Genomic DNA, 21,209 nt, shown 5'->3' on the forward strand with positions numbered 1-21,209 from the left:
ATCGAATCAACACACACTGGAGGATCCCTTTAAAAGGAGAGAAGTTTCCTCTCCTGGAATTGTTAAGTTAAGAGCCATGGCTCTTAATTGATAAGATCCATATAAAAATATTTTTAGTTTGTTTACTTTATTTTGTAAAAACAAAACAAAAAAAACTTTAATAATAATAAAAAAAAAACTAAGGAACAGCATGGATGGTGGCAATTTTTTTTTTCTTAATGCATTGCAAAGCTATTCAGTTGTCAAGCATGTACATTGGATTTAATGTACTTGAAGTGTACACCTAGCACTAGGAACATACAAGTATCGGATACAGATACTCGATATTAAATGACTCTGATCGGGATCGGGGGGCAAACAATCTTGATCGGGACATCCTTGGTGCTAACTGATTATTACACTAACTGAGCAACTCTGTTGGTTTTTTGTATTTCAACATTTCAGCCATTTTTTTTGTTTGTTTAAACCATTTGTTTGAATCAATCCAGGACTGTATTTATTTCTTTATGTTGTTCTTTCTCTCTTTCTGTCTTTCTTTCTTTCTTTCTGTCTTCCTTGGCATGGCTTTTATGTTGTGTGCAAAACCTTCTAAAATTACTCAGGTGGAGAAATCAGGATCACATTTTGGGTCACTTTAGGCTGAACAAGGGTTGAATATGTGCAGGTTCAAACAGTTTAGTGTGTTTGGATTCCATTCTCAGTTCCACTTATAAACATCACAGAGCTGCATGAACCAAGCATTGCAGTAGATAAATGGTGCATTGTGTATGTGTGTGTGTGTGTGAGAGAGAGAGAGAGAGAGAGAGAATGAGAGAGTGCACTTGGTGAGTCATTGCAGTATCATTGAACTAGTTTAATTCTACTTCTGTGTCTGTCTTGGTCTATTTGGCCAGACACTTGCTCACTGAAACCACTGTCATTAGCTGTGTAGAGTATTCTTCAGCAAGAAATAGTGCCATTCTCTGGATTTGCTTGGTTCAGTTCATTCACTGACCTCTAACTGATTGCGTCTTGCAGGTGGTTTTGATCTAACATCTAAACCTTTCCCACCTCCACCCTTCTTATGACACTGCTTAGAAATTTCTTCATAGACTTAAATGTCTTTATTCATCTTTTGTGTGCCAGTGTTCTAGATAGACGGTGTATTCCTTACACCTTCATGTGCCACTCAACAACCTCATAATATCCTTCCACACTGACATCTAGTTTGAACAACATTGTCTGGACATCAAATTGTAGTTTAAAGAACTTCAATCAAAATATCTTAACCAAACTAATTAAAAAAAAGTAACAAAGAAAACTGCCAGAATAAATGGAGTAGCATCGAAAGTTAAATAGAAATATTCATAAAATATTGTCCTAGAATAAGGTGAACTTTAATTTTGTGGACACGGGTTCTTTAGCTTTCCTTTCTGCTTTTGTCTGACGCAGAGAGCCTGTGTCAACGCTCTGCATGCCAGATGGGCACGGCTTCATACAGGTACATGTAACCATTTGGTGTCATGGAAGCAGCAGGCAGTCCCTGTGACACTGACGAAAAGATGAACCTCTTTGTAAGAGAGTACACAAAAATATATGAGTCTGAACCAATTAGAGCAACTGCAAAACAGAGATGCAGATAAGTTACTTTCTGGAGGTCAGAGTCAAGTCTCATATCTCTAAGCTCTTCATCATCATCATCATCATTTTTTATGGCACTTTTTATTTTCAGTTCAAAATCTCAGAAGTGTTTTTGATAGGTCAGAGCAGGGTGTCTATGAGAAAGTATGTTAAAGAACCAGTGTACACTCACATGAAGTAACTTTAAATCTGTGAGAATTATTACAAATCATGAAAAGTCTATTAAAGAAATAAATTCTAAGGCTAAGAATGAACCAAAATAAACAAGTATGCTTCTAATCTGGATTAAAAAAGTTGCTGATCTAGCATATCTAATGTTATCTCAAACACTATTTCAGAGTTTAGAAGCAATGTAAGAAAAACATCTTCTACCAGCTGAACTGTGACTGATACTCAGGAATAACAGTAGGCCTGCCACAGTCGAGTGAAGTGCTGGGTGGCTTGGGTGGTACTGCTTCAAGAGATCAGCAAGATACGCCATATGACCAAAAGTATGTGGACACCTGGCCATCACACCCATATGTGGTTCTTCCCCAAACAGTTACCAAAATGTTGGAAGCACACAATTGTACCAATTGTCTTTATATGCTGTAGCATTAGGATATTCCCTTTACTGGAACTAAGAGCCCCAAACATGTTCCAGCATAACAATGCCCCTGTGCACTAAGCAAAGTCCATAAAGACATGGTTTGCCACGGTTGGAGTGTCCTGCACAGAGCTCTGACCTCAACCCTACTGAACACCTTTGGGATGAACTGGAGCACCGACTATTCCCCAGGCCTCCTCACCTGACACCGATGGTCTTGTGGATTAATGGGCAAATCACACACTCCAAAATCTAGTGGAAAGCCTTCCCAGAAGAGTGGAGATTATTATAACAGCAAAGGGGAACTAAATCTGAACATATATCTGGGATGGTCAGAGGTCAGCATACTTATGGCCATATAGAATGTTGATGCTAAACCATTCTGAGTTTTAAATGCAGTGAGCAGGACTGCGTAGTCATTGTGGAAATTAACAGGCAGCCAGCATACCTTGAATTAGACTGGGGTAATATGACTTTTTTTCTGGTACAAATGCAGGAGGGCAGCGTTCTGCTGAACTAGCGGAAGCTTTCTTACAGAGGCTGCTTCCAGCTGGCAGAATGTTACAGTATTCCAGTGTAGAAGATATGAAAGCATGCATTAGCTGCGTCTGAATCTGGTCAACCAGTCCCTCCAGGATTTGGTGATTTTGCAATCACATAAGTTAACGCAAACTCTGCAATATTCTGAGGAGCTTCCAACTGTTCAGAATTACTGCAGATAATCGAGTCCAAGACGGTCATGTGACATCATCGCAACCCACGTTCAGCCAAATTCACGTAAACATGAGTACAGCTAAAATGTCTCATTTACCAACAAACATTGCGAAACAATTTAGTGAAATTGCGATTTCGCAAATTCAAGTAGTTTTCCTCAAAAAAACCCCAAAAACCTCTGCAAGTTGCAAATTTAGAGAAAATAAAGCTGTGGCAAAATCAAGCATTTTTGGCTGCAACAGACACAAATAAACTCAGCGAAATCCTGTATGGACTGGTCAACGTGATAATTATCATGGTAATAGTATAGTAATAATAATAGTTATAATAGGTTTTGTGTGCAAGTGGTCAGATTTGAAGCTCGCAGGACAAACAAAGGCCAAACTGATCAACGTGGGAGTACATGAGGCTTCTTTATCATATCATCCTCAGTAAATGTTTTATTTTGGTCAGGGTTGCTGTGGTTTGAATTACTATTTGTTAGTATTCTCGGAAATAGAACCAACTACGTTCATTAGAAAATACTGCAGGCAGGTACAAACAAAAACAATAACTGCAAGGATGGGTGGGATTGGTCAAAATTCCTTTGGGGAAAACAGTCCTGCACACATCTCAAATTTAAACCAGGCAAGAACTTGTCTGTGTAATCTTAACTGTGTTTTTAAGTCTTTCCATTCCACATAGCTGATCGTGTCAAATGCTGCACGCATGTCCAGCATTACCAAAACAGAAACATAAGCATCAAATCACTGACCACTTTAGCCAGTGCTGATTCTGTACTAGGAAGTTTCAGTGAAGTCTCACATATATAGTTTTGCGCTTTAGTTAAAATAATTAGCTGTAGGTGTGTTATTGCACGTACATAAAACACTGCTCTATTATTTCTAGGGAAAGTTCAGCAGTATACATTGTACAGGCTACAGCCTTACTTGAGTTGAAGTCAAACAATATGCATTGTGTGTAATAAAATAACAATTTTTTTTTGCATGTAAGATTGGATTGTATGTATTGACAATAAAAAAACAAACAAACAAAAATATATGATAACACCATTTGATAGCTATTAAGCCAAATGAGTAACACACTTACTATCCAAACTAACCAAAGTTTGTGGGTATGTTTTACGTGTCATAAAACCTCAGCAACCTTACATAAAACATCCTGAGCTTTTTAACTTTTAAACATTATTACAAACACCATTAAGAACTTGGATGAACCCAGACTGTATTGTCCTTATTAACCAATTAGCTTGGGACAAAACCTGTTTTTTTTTAAAAATAATTTTGAATTAATTTTTTTTAAACCAATTAGGCCTATCTACATGTTAATGTTAGCTTTATAATAATGCATTCGTAAAGCCAAAGCCAGAGGTTTGTGCTGGACAGCTTCCTGGCACTCCCATTAGTTTCATTTAGTAGCTGCTGTTCCCAGTCTGATTCTGTTAATTTGCCTCTGTAACATAAGTATGAGTTATGAGAATTTTATCTTGGTGCAAAGAACATTTTTGTCTCAGCATCACTTTCAACCTTTTTATCAAGTTTATTTTCAATTTATTAGCAATAAATTGAATATTTCTTACTGGATCTACTGAATTTTGCCAGCCTGTTGCCATGCTATTTTTTTTATTAAGCACAAAAAAAAAAATTATAATAATAAATGAAAAATCTGGTGCAAACTGTTACTGACCATTTTGAAATGGCCATTTGAAGTAAATGCTTTTCAGCTTCGACCAGGCAGAAAAGGGTTAAAATGTATTGATTTACTGCGCTATGGTTGGTTGTCCTAATTTATTAGTTTTAGTTCATGTTCTTATCCAGGTAAATATTTCAGGAGTCTGCGTTCTGAGTTCATTCACGAGTCAGTTGAGTTCCAGTCGAGTCATGAGTCAGTCAGTGTGCTCAAGTCTTTTATTTGAGTCCCAACTCTGGGGTGATTGTGTGTGTGTGTGTGTGTGTGTGTGTGTGTGTGTGGTTTTTTTTTTGTGTGTTTTGTGAATTTCTTTGTCTGGGACCATGTACAGTATTTGTTGGAGGAACTGAGCCATGTTCAATAATGTGCTTGGAAAAATGATGTTTTTTTATTTGCTGTTCCTTTCTCTGCTCATTTAATTTTAGTTCTTTGCTGTTGAAAGCGGTTGTTAAAGGGCCTTGAATGGTTCTCTGATTATCTACAATTTAAACACATTTCATTGTGGACCGAAGTGTGTTATTGGGCTGCTCTGCTCCATGTTCCAGTCACTGGGTGCAGACTGCATGGCTCCTGGGATGGCTTGGCCAGCAGCCACCTGGCAACATTAGAAAGGTGCCCTTTCCTGGCCTTTCTCAACAGAAGCATATACCGAGACCCTCCAAGCTCAGCCCACTCATTCATCAAACCCCAGCAGCCTTAGAACACACTTACTGTCATACTACTGGAAGCTTTGAGGATAAACACACACACGCACCATGCATAAACATGTGTATATGTCCTCGTGTAGAATCACAAAGTCCCACACAGACACTAAATAAACTCTCACCGAGGCATACAGTAACTTTGTTTAAGAAGCCTACATTACTCTCACGCTATCCTTTTACATCAGTTATAAAATGTTACTAGATGGAAGGAATTTACTGCATAAATCGATGAACAGAAGTCTTTTTCGGGATGCAATGTGCATGCCAAGTCCAACTACCCATTCAAAAGAAACCATTTCTAAACAAGCATACAATGTGAAGAATTTCTGCATTTCGGTATGTCCGATTATAAAGTATTCAGGGCCTGTTATGATAAGCCGTAACTTTTATCTTCTGTGTGAATGAATGAACTGAATCTTGGAATCTGCTCGTATTTGACCTCATATGACTTGGAGGAAAATGCTGCTTCTAATAAAAGTATAAAAATATGGCCATTTTATTGCGGAGATTCAGAAAACGCAGTGAAACATTACCAAATGTTCTATCTTGAAAGGATTGTGCAGATGTGCTAGAGCTAAAGCTTAGCCAGTAGCAGTTTCGGGTGTTTAGATGTTTGGAGTGAATATCTTTTATTAGTTTCCTCCTTTTTTGATTTGGCTTCCAGCTGTATATCTATCCTTTGTCTCCAGGTCATGCTGGATGGACACACACTTGTGCCTGGTGCTGTACCACGAAACCCTGTTCCCGCCAGCTGTAGTGTTCGGGTCAACTCGCAGTCCCAGACCAGTATGAAGCAGACAGCAAGTCGGAGAGATTCATGCCATCCTGAACCCCTGCTCTCTACACGGGGTGCCGCTGCTCTGATTCCCAAACCCCCCAGCAGTACTCCCAAAGACACACTCTCACACAAGACTGCCACTCAAAGGACCAACCAGTAAGTCCTTAAAGTTAAGCACGGAACATTTAAAACAGTGCCATATTATCTGGACTATAAGTGCACCACAGTATAGCATTTCAGTTTACGTGTCAAATCGTAATGTTGTCTAGACACCAGTATGCGCTTTTATTTCAGTGCTCAATGTAGTATGCTGTTTGAATGTTACATGTAAGATGTCTTGTTTAGCAATACAGGGTGTCCCAAAAGTCTCCATATATAGTGGACTATATTTGCCAGCACCATGTTGGTTGTGCCTTCGTCAGTGGATGCTCGTGGACGTCCATTTCTCAGTTGGTCTGCAACACTTTTTCAATTTCTTAAAAATTTGGCAGCAGTGTCACGTGTAATGTGCTTGCCATGTTTCCAATTAAAGTCCATCGCAACCTTATGACAGCTTCTCGATCCAGCCATGAGAATGATTTCAGTGCGTTCTTCTTCTTTTCTTTTTAAAAGCTATCTGAAAATATAAACCAGCATGACACATTTTCGAAGACATTTTCCCAACAAGTGTTCATTTCTCCTATGTATGGAGACTTTGGGACACTCTGTAGTTTATGTATACAGCTCTTGCTATTTTAAGAAAGCAACAATTTGCCTTTGCAGTATTTATCAGGAATTTGTATGTGTGGTAAGTTATTTGTGTTTTACTATTAAACATATTTTTATTTTCAGTTCCTTGAATTTTCCTTGATAGTAGCATGCTACCTCGACGCCAAATTGTTTTCAATTATTTTTTCCCCTATATACGCTAGCATGCTTAGGCCGCATGCTTCACTTGATAAAGATTAAAACCCTACCATCTTTCTCAACTCTTACAAAAGCCCTGCGGTCAGGCTCCCAAATAGACCAACAGAAAAGTGTGCAAGTTTGAATCTCGATGATGCCACAGCCATCTGTGTCCAGGAACCTAGAGAGCAAATTTGGCAAATTTGATGTTCTAGCATACTCTCTCTCTCTCTCTCCACCTTTAAACAACGGCGACACTTGCTTGTGTATGTGGAAGATTGTAGATAGCGCTTTCCTCCAAATATGCTACGCTGCCCTGTTATTTAAGCCTGTGATTTTACTTAATATATTGATTAGTTTTAATTGTAAGTATGTGTGTAAAAAAAATAAATAAAAAAAAAGACCCACACATTTTGCTTAATCAGAATCTATGAAGTGGAAGGAAAACATGCTTTCAGTTCAGACAATATAGTGCTTTGTTTGTAGAAAGTCATTTTTTCCTACTGCAGTCTACTTTTAACACACATGGTTTTAAATTTTGTAGCTTTGGACAACAGAAATATAGTAAGCAAACTCAACACGGTTCAGTTTATAAAGAACCAGTCCTTATTTGTTGTCTGCGTGATGCAGAGAAATGCTTAGAATTTACAAATGTTAGTTTAGTCATTAGTGCTAACTGCTGACAGAAATGCCAGGCATGGCAGGCAAAAAAAAACAACCCTTTTTGTGTTTAACTTGCGTAATGCTCTAGAAATGACTGAGACATCGGATTATTTACACTACATATTATTAGTGGTTGTTTTGCTTTTAGGTATCCATGTTAACATTGTTTTACGTCCATAATCCTTTTTATATTGATCCTTCAGCTTGAGGAAGGCCAAGCAGAGGCTGGGAAGGCTTTTTTTTTTTTTAACACACCTTAGAGTGTTTAGTCATGCTCTTCTAATTCAGTGTAAACATTTTCTTGTTCATAGAAGCTGCTTGGAAACATCAGGTATTAAAAGCTAGAATGGGCACCATTGTAACTCAGATGATTGTTTTGTTCTTTTTTGTGCATTTTGTATAGCCGACTGATTTTTCATTTCTGACCTGGCAGTAACCGAAGGCAGTAAATTTATCATTGAGTTGTGACTGTATGCTATTCTCAGGGTAAATATCAGTAATGTGTATGTGTACATAAGGAAAGCTAGGATTAGTTGTGATTCTTGTTCAGTGCAAAGCTAGGCACACAATAGACCTTCAGTGTAATTCAACCATCTGAACATGTTTATAAGTGCTTTTTGTGGCAAGCGAGGGTTAGAAACGAGTGCCGCAGAAAGCCGAAACTGTCATCTGTTTCCCAGGCTGCAGCATGACTTCTGCAGCACATCTGGCCAAACTACACAACAATGGCAAACCTTTGTGGTAGCAGGCGTGTTTGCTGGAAGCACATGAACTGCCATGGTGGGCTACTAGCAGTCAGACAGCACACTCCCTCAGCGGCTAGTTAGTCCCTTGACACTCTCTCTCTCTCTCTCTCTCTCTCTCTCTCAATCACATACACTCACACATGGAATTAAAGGCCATGGGACAATTTGTGCATTTTAGATTTATGTGCATCTGGGATGTTAATTATTTTACATTTAAAACAATTAGACATGGTTTTGTATGTGATTAGATAAGCATCTGCAAAGCATTTAGAGTAAGTGTATGAGTAAATGTAGCTAGAAGGAGCAAATATATAACCCAGACCTCAATGAGATATGCAGGACATCTCTATGTGGCCAGTAAATGGCCACATGCTGTTTATTTTTTGCTACACACATGATATGTAATATCTTCTCAAAGAATAAAATTGTGTTGCATAGAGGGCTTGTCTAAAATTGTGTTGCATAAAAAAAGTGTTGCATTTGTCTACTTCAGTATTACTCTTGAACTTTGAAATAGTACATTTATATGTGGCTGGCATACCAGTATAAAATATGTACGAAATTAAATCTGGGTTACTTTGGGATTCATATGGGAACATTGTGGGATCAGGCTATTAAAGACAGCTGGTATTGAGTGGTGTGTGATATGTGGCTTTTGTTTGGGTAAATAAAGATTATGTTATGTTCTGGTGACAGGAAATGTAGTTAAGAAAAATATGAGAATAAAAGCAGGGAAATGTCAGGTAGTTGTAGAGGATCCTGGCATTGAGCAGTTAAGGAAAGAGAGATGATGGTTGAGAGAGGGCTATGATAGTGCTGGGGAGGGTAGGTGCACTGTTTGCTCCTCTGTGTGCCTTCCTGGCCAGTGCAGTGTTTACCCTCGGCATGCGGAATTCCAGAGCCCCTCACACTCTCCACAGTCCTGCATTTTTGTGGTCGGCCTGTGTGACATGAGAGAGTGTGGGAAAAACGGAAGCCTGAAGACCAAAAATGCTCAAATGGAAACACAGAACCGATGAAACGACATTGAAAAAGAGAGGAGAAAAGTGTGTAAGAGACAGGTGAAGCGAGAGAGTTGTTTGGAATGGGGAAAGAAAGATGGAGTGAAATATTGAAAAAGATAGAACAAAATTGATAGAAGTCTCAGAACAAAGTGAGCTGTAAAAGCAGATTGGAACCATAATAATAATAAAAAGAATATTAAATTGTTTCCTTTGATTTAGTTTATTCTGTGGCAACAAATCTTGCCGAGGCTTTTGGCTTTCTGTTGAATAATGGAAGCGTACTTTCATTTCTAATGGATGGAACTGTCTGAGTTAATTGTATAGGAGCTGAGTCATGTGCTCTTTAGAGAATTACCAGGCTTCCTGCCAATTCGACCATTTACTGAGCCATACATTGCCCATAGCACAGCAATCAAAATATCTCAGACAATATTTAGAGAAATTAAAGTGTGCAGTGCAGTATGAAGTGCATACTAATTATCACTATTTCGTCCTGCATGCATAGTGTATATACACATATGCTTTGAGGTTCTTGCTATTAGCATAGAATGCCATAGTTTTGAATACTATCTAAATCTGTGTATGCCTTTTTAATAGATACTGTTTGGAGTTGTTGCTGTCCTTAAGCTGAAAGGGACTGGAAGGAGTCATTCGTAGAATAAATGATGTGAATGTGTGTATGTTCTGTTTGCAAAGCGTGTTGGGTTTTGGAGCTGTAGCCAGGGAAACCGGGACGTGGAGTGGCATAACTAATAGGGTGACAATTACAACAGCGCTATTACTGCATGGCGTGGCTCCACCTCAACCAAAAAAAAACAAACAACAAAACTGTCCGTTTTTCTTTTTGGCTCAGCCAACAATTTTTTTTATGACCCATTTCTTTGACTATGACCTAAAGAATAAAGGTTGAAAACAAGTTTAAGTGAGAGTGAGAGAGATGTTGGCTGAAAAATAATGTACAATATTGTCATGAGATTCGATATTATTGGCTAGAACATTATCACTTTATTTGTTTGATGTTTAAAGATAATAGAGAGCTGAGAAAATACGCTAGGTTGAGCGGGTCATCATCGAACTGATTGAACTCTGGCAAAGATTTAATACGGGCTGTTTGCTGTATCTGAACAATTTAAACCAGAATTTATTTAACCTAGAACCATTTAGCTTGCAGATTAAGAGGTAAAATTTGCACACAAAAAAAGAAGGAAACTATCAAAAAGGGATTTTGAAAAGTGTTAATTTTTTTAAATTATTCCTTTTTTTATTCTTATTAATCCAAGGCCTGCTTGGATTGGGTTTATCCCATGCATTGGGGCGTATAAATTGGGCAAGCTCTGTCCAGCATGCTAAGTGCTGACTAACTGCTGACTAACTAAGAGCCTTGAACTCAAATCACCAATTACATTCTAAAGTGTTGCTTCCTGCTTGATCAGGCTGGATTTTTAATTGGAGCATGTCTATCTGCTGTGGTGCCCCGGAGTTGTGTAGCCATATGAAAGGCCAACTGTGTGGACCGTACAACGCAGCGCTGTGCACCCTCATTACAGGACTAATATTCCTCTGGCAAGGCAGTGTTGTGCTCCTGGAGGTTAATACCAGCTAAGCTTTATTTATTGTTCCTAAAAATGCTTAGCGGATTTAATGTATAGAGTTACAGGCATGTTGGCCCCTGTTTTTCTCCCCTCCTGGACAGAACTGATGATTTAACATGCTCTCCAGAGCCAGATGTTCTTCCAGAAAGGTATAATTATTTAAGCCATTCACAGCCAAAGGGAAACATTTCTCACAGGTTCCATGATGTCTGCCATTAGGAGCATGTAATTAGTCAACATCAAATAAGTGCAAAAAAAAAAATCTTTGATATTGACATTCCAGTAAGCACACCCTTCCACTTTTGGAAATGTGACATTCAAATTGTTTCCAGAAAAACAAGATGAAGCCATTTTGTTGATTATTTTGTCACTGAGGAGAGCTGACCTTTTTAATTTTAAACTCTTAATGCATTTTATCATTAGAAAAGTGGTTTGACCGAAGTTAAATACATGTCCACAGTAAACATATTATAGGTCAGGATGACATAAACCACAAAACAAAAGATTTGAAGGCCAAGGCATGGGAACAGCTAATTGGGTCCGGGAATGCCTGGCTGCCTGAATCTTACTTGGTAAACACTTTGCAGTGAGTCCACACCGCTCTATGGCATATGTGCGTATTGAGCCCCTTTGACATTTTAGACCACCACACACAGGCAGACTCACATGCCTGAAGAAAGAACCTGTACTTCCATGCAAAGGGCATAGCCAAGGTTAGATATTTTTTCATCACTGTCCACAACACGCTATTCTTGTCTAGTACTTCTCTGAATGATCTGTTTGCTCATTGGGCTGTTTATTTGTGAGTCATAAATCTGTTAGGCTTATAATTAATTGTCAAATGTGTCATATTAGAATTCTTAAATTCAGATATTTTTTTTCTCTGTTAACAGGCAAGCACCATATGAGACTCCATCCGGAAACAGCTTATCTAGTCATCAAAATGTTGTTTATGACACCACGTGTGGAAAAACAGGTTAGTACACGCTTCTTTTTTAATTTTTTATTTCAGACCTGTACATTACTTTTTCACAAGTTATAACAGAACAAAAAATATCCTTTTTTAAAGATCCTTTTTTGTACTTCCAAATTATTTAGCTCTGCATACAGTTTTGGAAACCAACTAATGAACTTTATGTAGGTTAATTAATTGAGCATGCAATGGGAACACATAATCTGTGTTGTCTTAATGGCTGGCATTGGCAGAGAGTTCTAGAGACTGCATACCCAGGCAGGTGTCTTCCTCTGCCAGCACCAGAGCCAGGCAGCTGGGCATAGTGACCATTCCAGTTTTGATGAACTCTGTATAGCACAGCCTCTTATTTTTATCCAGTACTATGGCAACAAGATATCTTTAGATTTAAACGAACAGTCTTGGCCTATTTCCACCTGGCCTGCAAGCCGTATGCTAATAGCATCAGTAAAGTTAATAATACTTACTTCACCGGCTGCACAGTTCTGAGGGCCTCATTTCTGTGTCCATCCATCCATCCATCTTCTGTACTGCTTATCCTTACTGGGTCGTGGAAAAACCTTGAGCATATCCCAGGGAGCATGGGGCACAAGGCAGGGTACACCCTGGATGGGGTGCCAGTCCATTGCAGGGCACAATCACATACACATTCACACACTATGGACACTTTGGACATGCCAATCAGCCTAACATGCATGTCTTTGGACTGGGGGAGTAAACCGGAGGAAACCCCCGCAGCACAGAGAGAACATGCAAACTCCGCGCACACAGGGCCGTGGTGGGAATCGAACCCCCAACCCTGAAGGTGTGAAGGTTGCAACTCATCCAGCTGATGAGATGTGTTGGGGATTCTCCTGTATTGTGGTCATCTCTAAAGTACAGACAGCAGAAAATAACTTTTTTAATTTGGTAGGCTAGAATGAGAGACATGAACACTGATGCACACTCATTTTGGTATTACTAGATTTGTGAGGACCCTCTATTGACATAGTTATGTTATTACTGATCTGTGGTGCCTGTGAAGCCTAGCTAGAGCTTGTGATTTTGTTACAGTAGTGGAGCTCACCACCCACTATTATCAAAGTTATGATAATTATTATTATTAAGTGCTTGTAGTTGTTAGCCAATTTTATGTCACTTCAATGTAATGGGTTTAATTCAAACACCAGTAAGTATGCCTATAAGTATGTCAGATGTCAACTTGGACCTGACGTCTTCTGCCGTTGGAAAGTTCAGGAGATCTAACCCTTTACTGTAGATAATTTATGTTAAACCTAACCTAACTGTAACCTAAAGGAAATATTTCTGCTAGCTTTTCAAAAAAAAAAGCACGAGTTATTTACATTTTATGTCATTTCCGTGGGAACTGCTGATTTCTGGTGACAGCAGGCAAAATGACTCTTATCCACGCAAGCGAGTGGTGCAAGCCCAGTGTTAAAGTTGAGTGAAACTTTATGCAAATGTGCAGTGTAGCGATTTGGCAACTACCAATGGAAACGAGTGACAGTGGTATGTTTCTTTTTTTCCTTACAACTGTGAAAGATTATCCCTGTTTTTTAGTTCCACAAATTAATTCCTACTTGCATCTCCTGATCCAAGTTGTGATACTCACTCTGCTGCTACAAGCTAGAAGTGTTTAACTGACCTAAAAAAAAAATCTAGAATAACACTGGTATTTTTGCTGTTCTTTTTAGGTACATCAAATCCTTCGGGAGTATAATAGGAGTCAGAAATCATAAAGAGCAAAAGTTGTTTTAGGTTCATTCAGAAACTAGTAGACAGTCTGTACGTTTATATGGACAACAATAATCCAATATTAACCCAATTAAGATGATACTCTGAGTAAGAAACTAACATGTAAACACCAATTTTTTATTACCTTAATCTGATTAAAGTCATACTCGAAGTAAACACAAATCCAATTAAGACATGTGGGATATTCCTGTTTTAGTCGCATTATCGACGTGCGTTACAGACATGTACACACCTTAATCACATGTTAATCGATCTATGTTCTATAACATGTAAAACAGGAACATGAAAGGAATATTCTAAAAGCCTTAATCACAGTATTGTCTTACTCAGGATATGGTCAATAATTAGATTACTGCTGTCCATTTAAACGTAGTCAGTGATGCACTGCACTGCACAGGATGCATTTTGTACAGAGCATTTCCTTCCAGAATTTAATTTTTTGTTGGATGACATCTGATTTCTGATCATATGGGTGGTTTAAAATTTTCTCTAGCTGACTTAGGCTGATATTGTCATTTGTGTGGATAACACGCAGCTATTTTCAATGGATCCATGGCAATCAGCAGTGAACTAAAGACAAAAATGCCCACTTGCAAGCAGAATACATCAGTTTAAGCTACGTGAAGTGAAAAATCGTTCTTGGTGTGAGCACAGGGTAGCACATCAATCCAAAATCTCCCATAGGTGTTGAGATCTAGGGACTGTGAAGGCTATAGCATATTATTTAATAATTTTCCTACTCCTCCAACCATTCAGTGAGCCCTCATGTCCTGTGGATGGGGCCACGCTCATCCTGGAAGTAAGCACTCCCATGAGGATAGACATGTTTCATCATGGGATGAAGGTGATCAGTCAGAAGAACTTTGTACTGATTTGCAGTGATTCGTTTCTCTATGGGGACAAGACAAGTCAAACCGTGGCAGCAAAATGTCTCCAACAGTGTAACAGAGCCACCAGTTTTCCTTTGTTTTATCCATTCTCAGCTGTTAATTGTTGATATCTTCAGTAGATCGCTTACATTATACCGTATAATTTTGCTTAACTATATAGTGTTAGTCAGACACATTAGATGTTAATGACTGATGACATTAATCAGTCCGTACAGGATTTTGTGGCGTTTTTTGTTGTTGTGATTGTTGTGATTTTGCTGCGTTTTTTCTCTCTCGAAATTTGTGATGCAATTTGTGGCGTTTTTGTGCTTTTTTGTGGAAAACTACTCGAATTGGTGAAATTGCAATTGCACAAAATTGTTTTGCACAGTCTTTTGCAGTTTTGTTGGTAAATGAGACCTATTAGCTGTACTCGTGATTGAAGAGGGCTTGGCTGAATGTGCATTGTGATTACATCACAATGTCCCACATGATGTCGTCACATGACGCATTTTGGCCCAAATCTGTGTAAAATCCTTGGTAATTTTGAAAAATTGCAAGTTCCTGTTAATATTGCAGCATTTTCTTGATTTTGCGTTAATTTCTGAAATCGCTGAATTCTGGAGGGACTGATTAATGGATTATTGATTTATTGTCATGGTTTTACTGAAAATGGCAGGCTAGTGCATTATCCACACATACAAGCTGCCACATTGCTCCTAGCTTTTGAAATTGCTACTGTAATGAAGCTATTCTTACCTATTTCCATTTGCAAATCTAATTTTCACAGTTATCAATTACTATGGCACTTGATGCTTACTGATGCTCAGATTTTTGTACCTACTCTGCTTGCAACTGCTGGTTTTGACACATATCTATATTTAGGGCAATACAATAATGACATAAATTGACATTTAAGCTAATGTTTTACTCGGGGAACATCAAAAAAGTTTCTTGTTTCAACACTATTACACATAGTTTTGTGTCTGTTGGATCGCATGAGTTTGTCTTCTCCTGCGCCATGTGAGACTGAAAGAAAACACACACACACACACACTCTTGCGCATGCTCACACTCGTCTTCGTAGAGTTGCACAACTCTTTCCACCTTGGAGCCTGAGAAATGGTCTGGAGGAACTGTTGATTTTATAACAGTGATATTAAGTAGTTTAAGCTGCTGCACATCTGTTTGTCTGATCAAGACTGTCCGAGAAAAGCCGTCTATACTGTATGTTTCCATGTGTCACACACTCAGACTCAGATTCTTAGAATTGAGGAAAAAAAAAAAACTTAGAAAATGATTCATTTTCATATGTAAAAAAATGTACAGTGGACAGTCATTTCCTTATTTTTGTCCTTATTTTTTTTTCTTTTCAAAGTGGTTCACCAGATGTCGTATAAACTCATTGGGAGCTGCTTCTGAATTTCATGAATGCCTATTTCCATTGTATGTGGAAAGGGATTTGGGAGGTGCATGGCACCTAAATCATTATGTGAGAAAAGCAGGAAGAGATAAAAGCATAGAGCGGGCAGCACAAAGTAAAGTGCAGCCATGCGTGGTGTTCCTGTGATGGTTTATGTGTGAAAAGGGCCCTCTGTGTCTTTGTGCTAAGATAAGTGAGCTGCTCTGATTGAGTGTGACAGGGAGTTAGAGCTGATCTATACAGGCAGCATTCTTAGTGATCAGCTGTCAGTGTACATCTGTCACTTTTTCTCTGATGCTCGAGCTCTTTGACGCTTTGTCCTCTCTATCCTATTCACACCACATTTTTATTTCTCCCTTGCACTCTCTTCTCATTAGGCCTACAATTAGCAGTCACTCACATTTCTCCATGCTCATTTGAAGGCTCATTCCTGCTTTATTGCTGTTTGCTGATAAAACAGATGCCCAGAGTACTCTCTGCCCTGTTGAAGCACATGCAGTGAAATAGTTCCAACTTAAAGGAACTATGATGATGATTAGGTAACGGTTGCTTGCTTTCAATCAATATATATTTCACTGGCATTGTCTTTTGTCATTTTCTGCTGTCATATTTAACCTTCACCAATAGCATAAACCAGGAGATGTTTTTTTAATCAGTGAATAGGATTGAATTTGGGCTGAATAACACTTTTTGAGGGGTGTGGAATTTTTTAACAGTACTACGCCTACATTTACCAGAAAGTTTACACGTGGTGGGCCTAGACATGTAACCTAGGCCTGATTCCAATGAGAACTTTCACCATGTACCCCTTAAAAAATTTAAATCAAACAAAGAGCCGACCAATTAGACTTTTCTTTCAACCTTTTGCTTGGTTTTGGCAGTGACTTGTAATTCAGTTCCAAACCAGAAACCACATAGGGCCTCATTTTCTCTCTGCTTTGGTATTTGTTTTGTTTTTTCCCCCCTTGTTCATTTGGCATTGGCTTCATTTTGTTTGCTATCTATTTAATCACAGAACTCTATATGAATGTAAATAATTTTATATCAAGGAGGAATATATGATTTAAAAAAAGATGAACTCTTCCCGTTAATTCTTTCACCCCCAAACCCCCCCAACCCCTCCCCCCCACACACACACCTCTCTTCTTGCTGAGCTTGGAAAAGCTGCTTCCAGCAGTCATGTCACTGGATTGGAAGTTGGGTCTGATGTTTTCGTTCTCCTGCGCCGTAAGGCCTAACGGTGTAAAAGAGCACCAAAATAAACAGAGTCTGCGGCGAGGGAATGAAAGAGAATACTGTTTGGGAGCACAAACACAGCAGCTCCGAGTGCACTCGGAATTTCTTTTCTCCTGTAAGACTGGCTCTAGTCCAGGCGATAGACCAAAGAGTGAGAAGGACACAGGGGCAGGACAGCTCCAGCTTCTGCTGCTGCTGCTCTGAGCTTACATAACCCCATGTACTGAGTAATACATGTACTGAAGCAAAACTTCTACTGTAAACCCAGGATCTGTTCATTAACAGGAAGCAGCACTCATGTCCTGTTTGTTTTTGTTGTTGTTATTTTTATTGTGTTTCCACTTATGTTAACTTTGAATGTGGTTATGAATGTTTTAGAAAGCATCTGACAGTTTAATCAGGCAGTTATCTGTTCTTATATTTCCTCAGGTCTGTCTATGTACAGCAAATTATTCCACACGTATAGGTCCAGACCTTGATGATGGAGCGATGGCTGGTTCACTGATTACTCGCTGGTGTTGGATCTCTTCACAGGAACAATTTTTATCATTCAGACTGAAGTGTCACTATGGTTTACCATGATGGAATAGAAAAGTCTGTTCAATTAATAGTTTGGCTAGAATACCCACAATTCTTCCCTTCTTCCCCGAATGCAGTGAATCATTTGAGGTGTATAGTGTAAGAAATTAGCCTTTTCAGTTTTTCCACTGGAGCTACAAGTCTAATGTGGATAATAAGCAAAGGAAGCTTATAGCTGCAAGCCTCCATCGCATAATTGCCCCAACCAGTTGTTATATAATCCCAAATAGACTTGCTGCTGTGGTTTCTGACAGTGTGACAGTGTTAGCAGTTAGAATGTGCTACATATCTAAAAACAGTAGTAACAGCCACCTTAAATCAGGTATCACCTTCTTTATCATTCTTGATGAAGAAGGCAACATATGTAGGTAGGTGTAGTTTAAAGTTTAAAGACGAAATTGTACATACGAAGTGATTTGGATGACAATTTGGTCATTTGTATATTTAATTTCTTTTAATAAGAACTTGCTCTGCAATTTTATGAAAATGTTTATGTACACATGGTATTATTGAGCCAAACCATGTCTTTTGAAGCAAGTGATGTATACATTCCATTTGCATGCCATCTTACACTGGTACCCTAAAACTGTCCGTATTTGTCAGCAACATGAGCCTTATAGCTCTAATACAAAACTGAAGAAAACTAAACATGGGGGAAATTTTGTGTAAAATGAATTTTTTTGGCTGAACTATTCCTTTAAACAAAGTGACATCTATATCCACTCCTCTTTGCTCTTTGCTAGCATACCATAAACATTTTTATATTCTCTTCTAGCTAATCTTGTTTTACTGTTATCTTGCTTTATGTCCCAGCCCCCGCACTAGACAAGAATCATATCTTTCCTTAGGGTGGAGGAACAGCTGACAAATGCTGCTACCCCTGAGACCGTGTCTGACATAAAACCGACCTTATTTATTTTTTTTGGAGAGCATGTGGCTGTGAGGATAGCATGCTGTGTAAGAAATCCCTGGCTTTGACACGAGCGCAGATCTGTTCCATGGCCCAAGATTTTCCGGTGGCCTTCAGTTCCTCCCCGTCCTATTGCTGCAGTTGTCCAGCCCCATTCTCACCCTGCAACTGCTGCCATCAAAAGACTATGTGAATAGACAGGCAACAACAGCTGTTAACTCCACTCAGCCTCTCGGCCTGATCGCTGGAACAGACCAGAAGAGTAAGCTTCCTAACACACACTTTCAGACTTAGATCTTCAGTAGAGTTCAACATTCAGTTTCAGACTTAGATGGCCTGTGATTTAAAAGATATTTGCACTTGAAAAGTATATTTAAAAGATATTTGCATATTTGCGCTCGAAAAAGTGACACTGAAAGAATCTTATTAGGTATAATATGTGCATTATGTAAGGAATAATCCCCAAGAAGTTTGGTATGATAGCTCCACAATGTGTTTTATTCCTCCTATACCACAGTGATTTGCTAATGATAACATTTTTTATTTGTTAATAAACAAGATGTTATGCTTTTTAACTCTTTTTTCAGTTACATTTTATGTTATGGAATTTCTGCAAGGCAGGTTACTTCCTTATGTTCTAGCAGCTATAAACAATCGTTCCCTCACCAGCCACTCTTATTTTCTCTCTCTTAAAGTTGATAAAACAAAAAGCACAGTTTGTCAAGAAACCACAAAGCAGACAGTCCTCTATCATGAAGCCTTTGCTGTGATGGAGCCCTTACTGAGCTTCACAAAGCCGTGGCACTGGAGACTTCCTCCAGAAATGTTAAATAAACATCTCCTAACAGGAAGCTTCACAATATCAGTGATGATACTTTTCTCTTTTTTTTGGTCAAATGAATGCCCTCCATACAAGTCCCTGTGAATAAGCTGAAATGATAACATATTAGAATGAGTGCATTAATATAAACACTTTCAGATTCAAGAATTCAACAATGCTGTGGTATAATGCTGATTATAAAGAGCATTAAGGCTGATTATAAAGAACATTGATGCTGATTATAAATTATTGCCAAAGGACAATTGCTTTTGGTGATCAGCACACATACCGTCACGTATCAATAAGCACCGTGTCCGTCAGGACCATAATACTCTCCTCAAGTGCCTCATTACGGTGCCACATACTGCTTGTGTATTGAGTTTTATTACCTTGTGTGCTGTATTTTATGATCAGTTCCAAATGTACTGCACTCATGCTAGCAGACTGAAACAACTGAATCTCTAGGACATAATGGCTCCATTGTATCAGTGATTGGTGTACTTCATTAACAGACCCTGAAAATAAGTCTGGTTGATAAATCGAGGGACTCTTCTTAATGTCTTTCCATAGAAAGCAGTTTTTCCCTTCTACAGTGTACACCAGTGTTATCCATTTACAGCTCCATAGGGCAGCAAGTCTTATTTCATGAAGAGTTAATAGTTTAATATCTTAAAAGGCTGGGCAGTCTGCATGACTAATTGGTGGGTTTTGTTGATGTTTTACAAAACTTCAACATATTTTTGACACACGTTAATTAGAAGAAATGGTGTTTCTGCTTTTAGCTGCAGGTCATTAGTTATTCTCAGTCATAAAGTCTGGCCAGCAATGTACTGTATATTATTGATGTATGCAAAATAAAGCCTGCTGTCCCCCATTGAGGATATTGTACTGTAACATTTATCAACTCAGGGTTTGGCCATTTAAAGAACATTTATTTTTAGCTTTTACAATGGTATTGTTTGATATTGTAATTTGTCTTGTGTGTGTTATTGTAAATCCAAAATGTTGCATTATGAATTATTTCAGTATGAAACCAAATACTGAAAGTGTATGACCAGAATGTTGTATGAATACTGCGTGAACACATTTTTTTTTTTGAGTCATTGATATTTGTATATAGTACAGAGTAGGAAAAAAACAACATTTTTTTGCAGATAGTATGACGTGAAATGCTTTTGATTTCTTCTCCATTGATTTTTACTACAATGTAGAAGAGAGCTGCTTTTTCTGTGGCACAGCTAAAAGAATATAAGGTGTGTATACTTGAACATGTGCTTGTTTACAGAACCATGCTGTCATCCTTTCCATTAGTAACTGCATCATGACTTTGCTAGTATCTTTCTCATTCTGCATTCATTATTTCATTAAAAACTACACATTTTCCCCACAATTTGTTCAGCATTTTTGAGTCTCCACTTACCTAACCACTTCTGTATGTCTGACCTAGTAGATGCCTGCAGTAAGGGAAAAAGCAGGCCAGCCTTTCCAACCAGTAAAAGACTTCAATCCAAAGATGCCTGAAGATGAATGACTATAGTCATGGTTTTCTTATCAGATTCCTGATGCTACAGAGTTATGCTGTGTTGTTGGGTTCCATGTTGTGCATCATTACCTGGTAATGTTATCCCAGACGAAACACTAGGCTAATACAGAGATTTCTATA

The 21,209-nt window shown here is 38.5% G+C and overlaps 1 protein-coding gene across 19 annotated transcripts in view; it reads left to right on the forward strand.

Annotated features, from left to right (window-relative positions):
• ttll5 (tubulin tyrosine ligase-like family, member 5) overlaps positions 1-21,209 on the forward strand; it is a 90,667-nt gene that overhangs the window by 66,327 nt on the left and 3,131 nt on the right. For 10 of the 19 annotated variants that reach the window (XM_053633866.1, XM_053633865.1, XM_053633868.1 and 7 more), the window contains 6 exons: positions 6,003-6,247; positions 11,083-11,130; positions 11,875-11,957; positions 17,667-18,988; positions 20,758-20,799; positions 20,997-21,161. In XM_053633866.1, the coding sequence (XP_053489841.1) occupies positions 6,003-6,247; positions 11,083-11,130; positions 11,875-11,957; positions 17,667-17,716 (426 nt within the window). In that variant the 3' untranslated portion in view covers positions 17,717-18,988; positions 20,758-20,799; positions 20,997-21,161. The other 9 variants (XM_053633870.1, XM_053633871.1, XM_053633872.1 and 6 more) reach the window with 9 other exon arrangements.

This window comes from Ictalurus furcatus, chromosome 9 (assembly GCF_023375685.1).
Source record: "Ictalurus furcatus strain D&B chromosome 9, Billie_1.0, whole genome shotgun sequence".
NCBI classification, from domain to species: domain Eukaryota; kingdom Metazoa; phylum Chordata; class Actinopteri; order Siluriformes; family Ictaluridae; genus Ictalurus; species Ictalurus furcatus.